Genomic DNA, 13326 nt, shown 5'->3' on the forward strand with positions numbered 1-13326 from the left:
AAATTTGTTAGTGAGCATTTCTCCTTTGCCAAGATAATCCATCCACCGGACAGGCGTGGCATATCAAGAAGCTGATTAAACCACATGATCATTACACAGGTGCATTTTTTGCTGGGGACAATAAAAAAAGCCACTCTAAAATGTGTAGTTTTGTCACATAACACAGTGCAACAGATGTCTCAAGTTTTGAGGGAGTGTGCAATTGGCATGCTGACTGCAGGAAGGCCCACCAGAGCTGTTGCCAGATAATTGAATGTCATTTCTCTACCATAAGCCACTTCCAATGTCACTTCCAATGACAATTTGGCAGTAAGTCCAACCGGCCTCACAACCGCAGATCACGTGTAACCACGCCAGCCCAGGACCTTCACATCCTGCTTCTTCACCTGCAGGGTCATCTGAGACCAGCCACCTGGACAGATTATGAAACTGAGGAGTATTTCTGTCAGTAATAAAGCCCTTTTTTTGGGGAAAATCTAATTCTGATTGGCTGGGCCAGCTCCCCAGTGGGTGGGTGGGCCTATGCCCTCCCAGGCTCACACATGGCTGCACCCATAGCTCCCAGTCATGTGAAATCCATAGATGATTTAATTGACTGATTTCCTCATATGAACTGAAACTCAGTAAAATCATTGAAATTGTTGCATGTTGCGTTTAGTATATATGGACATTTTGAATGAGAAGAAATCAGAACTTTCTGATAAGGAGGCACTTCCATTTGTCTCTCCTGGATTCAGTGACAATCTTTATAATTTTGGTATTTTAGTAATAATGCCACAAAAAGACTCACATTTATTTGTATTTGTCTCAATGTTCTAGAAGAGAAATAACCATGTACTACTTTGTACTGACATTTTGCACATACTGTATATTTCACAACACACTTTTTGATGTAATCCTGCATATCAGTAGCAGAAGTGTATTGGGACCACCATTGTCTTGGTCATCATGAACATGTCTGTTCTCTGCATCCTCTCTCTTCTGGGAACTGGTGAGACAGTGACACCCATATTTAAGTTTTGAATCCCGGATTACCCCTTTAAATCAAATCAAACACTTGGAGATAAATCAACTGTATAAATGGTGTCTAGTGTGCTTGTAATTTAGCTGCTTAAATCCTTAATGTAAAGTGATACCTTTATCTAACTGATCATACATTCAAACTGTTGTCAGCATTCCACAACAAGACACAGAACCAAATGATGTGAGTTTAGTTTTATCATCTTTCACTGAAGAAACCAGAAACACCTTGAGTGTAGCCACAATCTGTACAAAAATATACATTCTTATGACATAAACACCAACCATCTTTAAATATTGTACAATTTGTTTACCGAGTGTTTAGTGAGGGGAAAGAATGTTTAAAAGCTCTACATAATTAAATGTGAAGTACCTATAATGTAATGTAAAAACTTTGTACACAACATTTATTTTATCTGTACATTAAATAAAACAATTCTATCTATATAGCAGATACATTTATCTTTGTGTTATCACTGCTAACATTCAATCACTGCAGTCTTTCACAGGGTTCATCTGTGGTTGTCCAGCACATTACATTCAGCAACCAACCAAACAAGCAGGCTGACACAGGCACACAAAGAGTGCGCAAGAGGCAAGTCAACATCTTACATTGAACCTCATTATTACTTCGTCTTGCATACTGAAGGCTACAACCTAAGTTGTAGGGTGAGAGAGAAATAGAGAGAGGAAAAAAAAGAGGAGAGAGAAAGAGAGGAAAATTGAAAGAAAGCAAGTGGTTAGACAAGACTGTTTTCATTAGCCACTACTAGCACCAAAATGTCAATACACAAACTGAAGTTAGGCAGAGAACAACAAACAACCCAGGCAGTGCATTATGGTACATTTAGCAAGTTGACAAAGATACATGACTCTATATATTGGTGGCACAATTGGCTGTGGTACCAGTCATTCTGCTGGGTTGTCCATTCCTCTGAATCTAATACCAAACAGGCTATTCCTATGGATTGATAAGCACCGGTTGTCACTGAGATGTGTGTTATTTGTATATGTAGGCGCAGCGAAACTGCAGACCCTGACTGCAATGGTCCCGCAGGCAATGATGATGAACCCAGGGCCGTCACACAGAGAGCAAGGAGAGAAGAAGAAAGATAATGGGATAGATCAAGGAGAGGAGTGGAGGAGGGAAAAAATAATTTGGGGAAACAAGAGTTGATGTTGGGGAGGGAGTTTGAGGGGGGTGGAAGTAAAGAGGAGGAGGAGGGGTCCAAGGGAGACAGGGAGGGTGAAGTGGAGCAGGAACAGGTGGAGTCAGTCAGTGGTCATCCAGGAGAGAGCAGCGGCACCCAGAGAGGAAGTGGAAGAGCAAGAGGGAGGGAGGGAGTGAGACCCAAACAGAGATGACAAGAGAGGTATGACAGAAATATTCACAGAAGGGTGGGACACTCAAGCCTCCAATCACTGCCCACAGAGATGGACAGCAGAGACAGGGAGAGGGGTAGTGGGTGGTGCTATTATAAAGTATCCTCTCTTTTAAAACATGGACAGATTTAGGCATTCAAAACAATCAGTGCTGAAATGAACAGTCACAAACCTAACAGTATCAACATACATTCAAACTGTTGTCAGCATTCCACAACAAGACACAGAACCAAATTATGTGAGTTTAGTTTTATCATCTTTCACTGAAGAAACCAAACCTTTTGTCCTGTTCAACTTTAACTTAAAAATGTGTTTTTAGCAAAAATTCCCTATTAAAGACATTTCTTCTCACTGTATAAAGCTGGTAATTTGCATCACATTCATCCATTTTAGTTATTTAAATCAAAGGTCCTACAAAAAAAAACATACAGTAGGCCCAGGTTTATCGGATGGCTACACCCCTCCACCATAAACACATTCTTATTCACACACTCATATAAACACCACCTGTTCTCCCTGCTCCATCCAATGTGACATCACTGGAGGGACAGGGATCAACAGGTACATACAGCCATAAGAGCCCAAAACCATCAGAGTGGCATCCCCATTGATGTAGCAGAATTAGTTATGTATATATATATATATACACACACACACACACACACACACAGTGAGTATATTCAGTATATCTCAAATGGGATCCTGGTCTTTAGGATACATACTCGGGTGACTTCCAGAAGTGTCCTGGGTGAGAGAGCCTGCGGTTGAGCTTCGGCAGCTTCTCCAGCATGTCAGTCAGCTGGGTGAAGGAGGGACGCTCTTCCAGCTTGAAGGACCAACAGGCAGACAGTATCTCCTACAGGACAGGAGGGAGGGGGTATTAATCTAATCCCACATCCATCCTTATGGCTATAAACACAATGTACAGTAGAAGATAATCCATCCAAACGTTTTGGCTCTGGTAGTACAATGTCAGTCTGTTTTATATCACTCGCACACTGAGAATAATATTGTTTGGTTTATTATCATGTCAATAGTGTACACTAAGCTTCCCAGGGGACATCACACTGCTCTTTGACCTTACCGTAACCTCCTTGCCCAGGCAGACCTTTGCCAGGACCTTCTTGATGCCCTCTCCACTGCCCACCTGCCAGATGGTGGCCTCTGCCGGCTGGTTGGTGAGTGGCCAGCCACGGGCCTGCAGCTCATACCAAATGGTGCTGGGGATTGAAATATACTGTATGGTTAGCACCCAAGTCCTAACCCTGTATACAAACAGCATACACCTACTCACACATTCATTTCATGGGGAGCCACATTTCAGCCTATTTATGTATGTATCGCCCACATTTTCTTTTTAAAACATTCAGATGTCCTATATTTAAGTATACTGTACAAAAATATAAACGCAACATGAAACAATTTCATTGATACAGACAGAAATACTCCTCAGCATCCCCCCCATCAGATGATCCCACAAGTGAAGAAGACGGATGTGGAGGTCCTGGGCTGGCGTGGTTACAGTTCTGCGGCTGTGAGGCCGGTTGGATGCACTGCCAAATTCTCTAAAATGACGTTGGACGCGGCTTATGGTACAGAAAAGAACATTCCATTCTCTGGTCACAGCTCTGTTGCACATTCCTGCAGTCAGCATGCCAATGGCACGCTCACTCAAAACTTCAGGCATCTGTGGCATTGGGTTGTGTGACAAAACTGCACATTTTAGAGTGGCATTTTATTGTCCCCAGCACAAGGTGCACCTGTGTAATGATCATGCTGTTTAATCAGCTTCTTCATATGCCACACCTGTCAGGTAGATGGATTATCTTGGCATAGAAAGGCTCACTAACACAGATGTAAACACATTTGTGCACAAAATCTGAGAGAAATAACCTTTTTGTGGGTATGAAAAATGCCTGGGATCTTTTATTTCAGCTCATGAAACATGGGACCAAAATGTTGCGTCTATATTTTTGTTCAGTATAAATGCAGTATTATTATTATGGCAGGATGTAAGATGAGAGGAAGTTGTGTGTACCCAAAGGCATAGACGTCTGCAGCGTTGGAGAAAGGCAGGCGGTCCTCATGGTTCCCAGTGCCCATCCTGCGGACGATCTCAGGGGCCAGGTAGTAGATCCAGCCATGAGGGAGCCTCAGCTCGTTCTCTTGCCTGGACACACACACAGACACCCACAGATGGACAAACATACATTTTTTATCCTTCATCTGGACTGAAAAGGTGTAGAAGTATACTCCTTAGTGTGTTTAACAATTTTTTGTATATTATTATTTTTATATATATATATATATATATATATATATATTGGGGAGAAAAGCGGGTACAATTGGTAGTTACAGTCTTGTCACATTGCTGTAACTCTCGTATGGACTAAGGAGAGGCGAAGGTTGAGAGCCATGCGTCCTCCGAAACACAACCCAACCAAGCTGCACTACTTCTTGACACAAGGCCCGCTTAACCCGGAAGCCAGCCACACCAATGTGTCGGAAGAAACACAGTACACCTGGCAACCGCATCAGCGTGCATGCGCCCGGCCCGCCACAGGAGTCGCTAGAGCGCGATGGGACAAGGACATCCCGGCCGGCCAAACCCTGCCCTAACCCGGTCGTGGCTGGCTGCAACACAGCCCGGTATTGAACCAGGATCTGTAGTAACGCAGCTAGCACTGCGATGCAGCGCCTTAGACAGCTGTGCCACTTGGGAGGCTAGTGTGTTTAACTTTTGACAAAGTTTTTTTTTTGCTTACCTCTTGTGGTACTCTTGTACCACTCCGGACATTCCAAAAAGGCCAAAGTCTGTGATTACCACTTTGTTTGTGTCATAGAACACATTCTTGGACTTCAGGTCCTTGTGAACGATTCCTTTAGCGTGAAGGTAGCCCATACCCTGAGGAAGAGGTCAGAGTTTAGTCACTTTCAGTGAAAGGAAGAGTAGGCTGCTTACAATGTACTTACAATTCAAGAGAAGTTGAGTAGTACCACACCTTAACAATTTCCTGAGCGATCTGCCTTGTCTTGTTGTTGTCTAGCGTGTTCTTGGCATCTCTTACAACAGAGAATAGTGTCCGACCTTTGCAGAAACTGAGAGAAAACAAGAGGAAATGTCCAAACAAAGCCTTTCCTGGTTTCCTCATTTGTTAAACCAAGACACATTTAATACCTCTCATAGATTGATTCAAGGGTTCCAGCTTTTCTCTTCTCAACTCCCCTAAACATCCCCACCTCCCTTTCCCACTTCCCTCCCCCTAACCTGGTGATGATGGCGAGGTGTGGCGGGGCCATGCAGGCCCCCATGAAGAGGACCACGTTCTCGTGGCGGGTCTGTCTATAGTTCATCACTTCCTTCTTAAACAGCTTCAGATGGTCCTGGTTATTACCATCTATCTCCAGCAGCCGAATGGCCACCTCTCCATGCCAGCGCCCCTTATGAACCTTCCCCCAACGGCCCTGGAATAGGGAAGTATGTATGGGTACTTGTGTTAGCTATTTTTTTCTGTTCCCATTCAAGGAACTCTAATTTAGTCCATTGGCCTTTTTTTTTTTAAAGGAGACATGCAGATACCAATTCACTTTGAATTTGAGCCCTACTACCCTACTCTGTGTAGATACAGCTGTTGTCATATACACTTATTGGCCAGTTTATTAGGTACACCCATCTAGTACCGGGTCAGACACCTCTGTAGCTATGAAGGGATGCCACAATGTTCAGACGCTGTGGTGTTCCAACATTGCAAAATTGGTAGCATAGGACCTAACGTGCGCCGGGAAAACATTCCCCACACCATTACACCACCGCCATCAGCCTGTACCGTTGACACCAGGCAGGATGGGGCCAGGATGGGGCCTTGGACTCAGCATGACACAACAGGAACCGGGATTCGTCAGACCAGGCAATGTTTTTCCACTCCTCAATTGTCCAGTGTTGGTGATCGCTTGCCCACTGGAGCCGCTTCTTCTTTTTAGCTGATAGGACTGGATTCCGGTGTGGTCGTCTGCTGCAATAGCCCATCCATGACAAGGACCAACGAGTTGTGCTTTCCGAGATGCTGTTCTGCACACCACTGTTGTACGGCACTGTTATTTGCCAGTTTGTGGCCCGCCTGTTAGCTTGCACGATTCTTGCCATTCTCCTTCGCCCTCTCTCATCAACAAGCTGTTTTCGTCCACAAGACTGCCACTGACTAGATGATTTTTGTTTGTCACACCATTCTTGGTAAACCTTAGACACTGTTTTACGTGAAAACCCCCAGGAGGCTGGCCGTTTCTGAGATATTGGAACCAACGCGCCTGGCACCGATGGTCATACCACGCTCAAAGACACTTTAGTCACTCGGTTTGCCCATTCTAACTTTCAATCGAACAGTAACCTAATGCCTCGATGCCTGTCTGCCTGTATTATATAGCAAGCCATGGCAACATGACTCACTGTCTGTAGGAGCGAACCATTTTCGTGAACCGGTAGGTGTACCTAATAAACTGACCACTGAGTGCATATTTACCACTATGTAAAGCTGGAGTCATTCACCTTGCCAATGAGCTCCCCCAGCTCCAGCTGCTCGTAGGGGATGTCCCACTCCTGCAGATATACACTGGTCTGGCTGGCCTTACGGGAGATGGGCCCCCTCCATTGGCCACCGGCCAGTCGGCTCCGGTAGCTGGGCAGGTCCTCTATCTTGTCCCCATCACACTCTCCGTTTGAATGGCCCTTCTCTCTGCTCTCCCTGCTACCATTTCCCTCATCCTCCTCTCCTGGGTATTCCTCCTCTTCCTGAATACACAGAGACAAAGCATGCACAAATTGTGTCATGTCAACTCAAACAAAACATACAATCAGGGGGATATTCAATCAATTGCAGATTGAGATTTCTGGAAATCAGTTTCAGAAGTCTGTTAGATTTTTTTGCTGGTTTATTTGCTCACAACAGCACAGTTAGAGAGATTGGAATAAAAACTGAAACCCAAATAGAATAACATTTGTATTTGTCACAGTGAAATGCTCACTCACAAGCCCTTAACCAACAATGCAGTTCTAAGAAAAATATGTGTTAAATAAAAATTAAAAGTTACAAATAATTAAAGAGCAGCAGTAAAATAACAATAGCGAAGCTATATACAGGGGGTACCGGTACAGAGCGTAAAAGAGGGGATTGGGGGGGGGGGGCAATGCAAAAAGTCTGGGTAGCCATTTGATTAGCTGTTCAGGAGTCTTATTGCTTGGGGGTAGAAGCTGTTAAGTCTTTTGGATCTAGACTTGGTGCTCCGATACCGCTTGCCGTGCGGTAGCAGAGAGAACAGTCTATGACTAGGGTGGCTGGAGTCTTTGACAATTTTTAGGGCCTTCCTCTGACACCGCCTGGTATAGCGGTCCTGGATGGCAGGAAGCTTGGCCCCAGTGATGTACTGGGCCGAACGCACTACCCTCTGTAGTGCCTTGCGGTCATAGACCGAGCAGTTGCCAAAACAGGCAGTGATGCAACCAGTCAGGATACTCTCGATGGTGCATCTGTATACATTTTTGAGGATCTGAGGACCAATAGAAAATGTATGTACAGTCACTGTGGGGACGATGTCGTCGAAGCACTTATTGATAAAGCCTGTGACTGATGGGGTGTACTCCTCAATGCCATCGAAAGAATCCCGGAACATATTCCAGTCTGTGCTAGAAAAACAGTCCTGTAGCTTAGCATCTGCTTCATCTCACCACTTTTTTATTGACCGAGTCACTGGTGCTTCCTGCTTTAGTTTTTGCTTATCAGCAGGAATCTGGTGGATAGAATTATGGTCAGAATTGCCAAATGGAGGGCGAGGCGAGGGAGAGCTTTGTATGCATCTCTGTGTGTGGAGTAAAGGTGGTCTAGTGTTTTTCCCTCTGTTTCCCCCCCCCCCCCATTTACCATGCTGGTAGAAATGAGGGAAAACGGATTTAAGTTTCCCTGCATTAAAGTCCCCGGCCACTAGGAGCGCCGCCTCTGGATGAGAGTTTCCCTGTTTGCTTATGGCCGTATACAGCTCATTGGGTGCGGTCTTAGTGCCAGCATGTGGTGGTAAATAGACAGCTACAAAGAATATAGATGAAAACACTCAAGGCAAATAGTGTGGTCTACAGCTTATCATGAGATACTCTACCTCAGGTGAGCAAAACCTCGATTTCCTTAGATTTCGTGCACCAGCTGTTGTTTACAAATATACATAGACCGCACCCCGAAAAAGCGTAAAACCCACCAGGTGCATGTTATTCATGTTGTCGTTCAGCCACGACTCGGTGGAAAATAAGATATTACAGTTCTTAATGTCCGGTTGGCAGGATATATGTGCTCATAGTTTGTCTATAATTTTATCCAATGATTGTACGTTGCCTAATAGGACCGATGGTAAAGGCAGATTACCCACTTGTGGTCGGATCCTTACAAGCACCCAGACCTACGTCCCCGATATCTCCGTCTCTTTCTCCTGCAAATGACGGGGATGAGGGCCTTGTCGGGTGTCTGGAGAAAATCCTTTGCGACCGACTCATTAAAGAAAAAATCTTCTTCCAGTGCGGTGTGAGTAATCGCTGTCCTGATATCTAGAAGCTCTTTTCGGTTATAAGAGACGGTGGCAGAAACATTATGTACAAAACAAGTTACAACTAACACGAAAAAACACACACAATAGCACAACTGGTTAGGGGACCGTAAAAAAACGGCAGCCATCTCCTCCGGCGCCATCTCCTTAGAGAAATAGAGAACCAGCCTTTTATTAAGTTTTCTATATGGTAAAATGATCGTATCAGTATCATTGCACCACATAATTAACTCGACTAGAGAACTCTCACTTGATCAGGTAAATGCTGCTGGGTGATTTCCCCATTGCAAAACATGGAACCGTCTTCTATTTCACTTCCTCAGCAACTACCGAACAATGCAACCAATTTGTTCACTTCTTCAAGGCTAAAATCAACACCATTGGACAGAACATTGCATCCTTCAACCTCAACCCCACTCTAGCTCCTACCCCACCACCCATATCTAAAGAATGAAGACTACCGGTGGCCCCCATGACCCTATTGTAACATCAATGTTCAAAACATGCTCAGCTGCTTTCAACCTGTTCATCAATTCTCTCCACACTGGGCAGGTGCCGTCACTGTTCAACATCGCTGCCATCACCCCCTTGCTCAAGAAACCAAGGCCTCATCTCAAACTACAGGCCTATTTCCAACCTCCCATTTGTATCTAAAGTCCTGGAAAAGATAGTGGCAACTCAGCTTCACTCACACATCAGTGCTAACCAGCTTTATGAAGCTCACCAGTCTGGCTTTAGGTCCTTGCACAGTACTGAGACAGCCCTGGTGAAGGTTATACATGACCTGCTCATGGCTGCAGATACAGGATCTCCCACCATCTTGATTCTTCTGGACCTCAGTGCTGCTTTTGACACAGTAGATCACACCATTCTACTGGAGCTCCTCAGAGAGCACACTGCCAATCTGTGGGACTGCACTAAACTGGTTTAACTCCTACCTCTCTAACCGCAAGCAGAATCTCACCCTCAGTGAGGCAAGATCAGAGGAATCCGCCATAGCCTGCGTTGTCCCACAAGGGTCGGTGTTAGCACCTATCCTCTTCCTGCTCTACATGCTCCCACTTGGCCAGATCTTCAGACAGCACAGTGTCCAACTGCACTGCTATGCAGACGACACACAGGTGTACATTAAAACAAAGCCTGACTCAACATCTGCTCTGTCAACTTTGTCCAACTGTCTGGAAGAGGTCAAATCTTAAAAGCAGAACAACTTCTTCCAGCCCCCAGCAGATCAACTCCTACAGCATCCGCCCTACAGCATTCGCCGTGCAGCATCCGCCCTGCCATAGACAGCCACATCATCCCACTCATCAGTCATCACTAATTTGGGTGTGAAATTTGACCCTGCTCTCTCCTTCAATGCCCACATTAGTCTGTTAAACGCCATTCTTTCACCTGAAGAACATCTCCCGCCTAAGACCTCTCACAACATCTGACGCAGAAAAGCTAATCCATGCATTCATTTTCTCCAGAATTGATAATGGGAACGCAGTTCTTGACAAACTAAAAAGTCTGCCCACACCCCCCCATCCTTGCTGATCTCCATTGGCTACCTGTTCCTCAAAGACTTGACTTTAACATTCTCCTCCTCTTCTGAAAAACTGTAAATGGCATCTGACCCACCTACCTGTCAGACCAATTCTCCCCCATGAACCTCCACGCCTCCTAAGTTCAAGCCACGCTAAACTCCTCCATGCCGTCGGGACCAGGCTCCGCACAATGGGGGACCGTGTCTTTTCCTCCCAAGCACCACACCTATGGAACTCCCTCCCTGATAATGTCAGGGCTGTTCAGACTGTTGGGGCTTTTAAAGCAGGCCTTAATGTTCTTCTCTATCATCTGTCCTACCCTTACTCCTACACTTTGATTGTTGCTTTTATGATATGGTTAGACACACAGTACATATGTTTTTAAACTAGTTTATTTCTATTTATTTCTGGCGCTGACGGAAACATGGATTACTACAGATAACACTGCTACTCCTACTGCTCTCTCCTCATCTGCCTACGTGTTCTCGCATACCCCTAGAGCATCGAGCCAGCGGGGTGGTGGCACTGGAATCCTCATCTCTCCCAAGTGGACATTCTCTCTTTCTCCCCTGACCCATCTGTCTATCTCCTCATTTGAATTCCATGCTGTCACAGTTACCAGCCCTTTCAAGCTTAACATCCTTATCATTTATCGCCCTCCAGGTTCCCTTGGAGAGTTCATCAATGAGCTTGATGCCTTGATAAGTTCCTTCCCTGAGGATGGCTCACCTCTCACAGTTCTGGGTGACTTTAACCTCCCCACGTCTACCTTTGACTCATTCCTCTCTGCCTCCTTCTTTCCACTCCTCTCCTCCTTTGACCTCACCCTCTCACCTTCCCCCCCTACTCACAAGGCAGGCAATACGCTTGACCTCATCTTTACTAGATGCTGTTCTTCCACTAATCTCATTGCAACTCCCCTCCAAGTCTCCGACCACTACCTTGTATCCTTTTCCCTCTCGCTCTCATCCAACACTTCTCACTCTGCCCCTACTCGGATGGTATTGCGCCGTCCCAACCTTCGCTCTCTCTCTCCCGCTACTCTCTCCTCTTCCATCCTATCATCTCTTCCCTCTGCTCAAACCTTCTCCAACCTATCTCCTGATTCTGCCTCCTCAACCCTCCTCTCCTCCCTTTCTGCATCCTTCGATTTTCTCTGTCCCCTATCCTCCAGGCCGGCTCGGTCCTCCACTCCTGCGCCGTGGCTCGACGACTCACTGCGAGCTCACAGAACAGGGCTCCGGGCAGCCGAGCGGAAATGGAGGAAAACTCGCCTCCCTGCGGACCTGGCATCCTTTCACGCCCTCCTCTCTACATTTTCTTCTTCTGTCTCTGCTGCTAAAGCCACTTTCTACCACTCTAAATTCTAAGCATCTGCCTCTAACCCTAGGAAGCTCTTTGCTACCTTCTCCTCCCTCCTGAATCCTCCTCCCCCTCCCCCCCTCCTCTCTCTCTGCGGATGACTTCGTCAGCCATTTTGAAAAGAAGGCTGATGACATCCGATCCTCGTTTGCTAAGCCAAACGACACCGCTGGTCCTGCTCACACTGCCCTACCCTGTGCTTTGACCTCTTTCTCCCCTCTCTCTCCAGATGAAATCTCGCGTCTCGTGACGGCCGGCCGCCCAACAACCTGCCCACTTGACCCTATCCCCTCCTCTCTTCTCCAGACCATTTCCGGAGACCTTCTCCCCTACCTCACCTCGCTCATCAACTCATCCTTGACCGCTGGCTACGTCCCTTCCGTCTTCAAGAGAGCGAGAGTTGCACCCCTTCTGAAAAAACCTACACTCGATTCCTCCGACATCAACAACTACAGGCCAGTATCCCTTCTTTCTTTTCTCTCCAAAACTCTTGAACGTGCCGTCCTTGGCCAGCTCTCCTGCTATCTCTCTCAGAATGACCTTCTTGATCCTAATCAGTCAGGTTTCAAGACTGGGCATTCAACTGAGACTGCTCTTCTCTGTGTCACGGAGGCTCTCCGCACTGCTAAAGCTAACTCTCTCTCCTCTGCGCTCATCCTTCTAGACCCATCTGCTGCCTTTGATACCGTGAACCATCAGATCCTCCTCTCCACCCTCTCCGAGCTGGGCATCTCCGGCGCGGCCCACGCTTGGATTGCGTCCTACCTGACAGGTCGCTCCTACCAGGTGGCGTGGCGAGAATCTGTCTCCGCACCATGTGCTCTCACCACTGGTGTCCCCCAGGGCTCTGTTCTAGGCCCTCTCCTATTCTCACTATACACCAAGTCACTTGGCTCGGTCATATCCTCACATGGTCTCTCCTATCATTGCTACGCAGACGACACACAATTAATCTTCTCCTTTCCCCCTTCTGATAACCAGGTGGCGAATCGCATCTCTGCATGTCTGGCAGACATATCAGTGTGGATGACGGCTCACCACCTCAAGCTGAACCTCGGCAAGACGGAGCTGCTCCTCCTCCCAGGGAAGGACTGCCCGTTCCATGATCTCGCCATCACGGTTGACAACTCCCTTGTGTCCTCCTCCCAGAGTGCTAAGAACCTTGGCGTGACCCTGGACAACACCCTGTCGTTCTCCACTAACATCAAGGTGGTGACCCGATCCTGTAGGTTCATGCTCTACAACATTCGCAGAGTACGACCCTGCCTCACACAGGAAGCGGCGCAGGTCCTAGTCCAGGCACTTGTCATCTCCCGCCTGGATTACTGCAACTCGCTGTTGGCTGGGCTCCCTGCCTGTGCCATTAAACCCCTACAACTCATCCAGAACGCCGCAGCCCGTCTGGTGTTCAACCTTCCCAAGTTCTCTCACGTCACCCCGCTCCTCCGCT

The 13326-nt window shown here is 46.7% G+C and overlaps 1 protein-coding gene across 3 annotated transcripts in view; it reads right to left on the minus strand.

The window, feature by feature from the left end:
* Positions 1-760: 760 nt before the first annotated feature.
* The window catches only part of LOC115206479 (kinase suppressor of Ras 1), a 58922-nt gene continuing 46356 nt past the window's right edge, over positions 761-13326 (minus strand). For all 3 annotated transcript variants that reach the window (XM_029773519.1, XM_029773518.1, XM_029773520.1), the window contains 8 exons: positions 6947-7189; positions 5672-5868; positions 5406-5502; positions 5169-5308; positions 4442-4573; positions 3488-3623; positions 3126-3259; positions 761-988 (listed from right to left, as the gene is read on the minus strand). In XM_029773519.1, coding sequence (XP_029629379.1) covers positions 874-988; positions 3126-3259; positions 3488-3623; positions 4442-4573; positions 5169-5308; positions 5406-5502; positions 5672-5868; positions 6947-7189 — 1194 coding nt within the window. In that variant the 3' untranslated portion in view covers positions 761-873. The remainder of the gene's footprint in view (positions 989-3125; positions 3260-3487; positions 3624-4441; positions 4574-5168; positions 5309-5405; positions 5503-5671; positions 5869-6946; positions 7190-13326) is intronic.

The sequence above is a fragment of the Salmo trutta genome, chromosome 13, assembly GCF_901001165.1.
Source record: "Salmo trutta chromosome 13, fSalTru1.1, whole genome shotgun sequence".
In the NCBI taxonomy this organism is placed as follows: Eukaryota; Metazoa; Chordata; class Actinopteri; order Salmoniformes; family Salmonidae; genus Salmo; species Salmo trutta.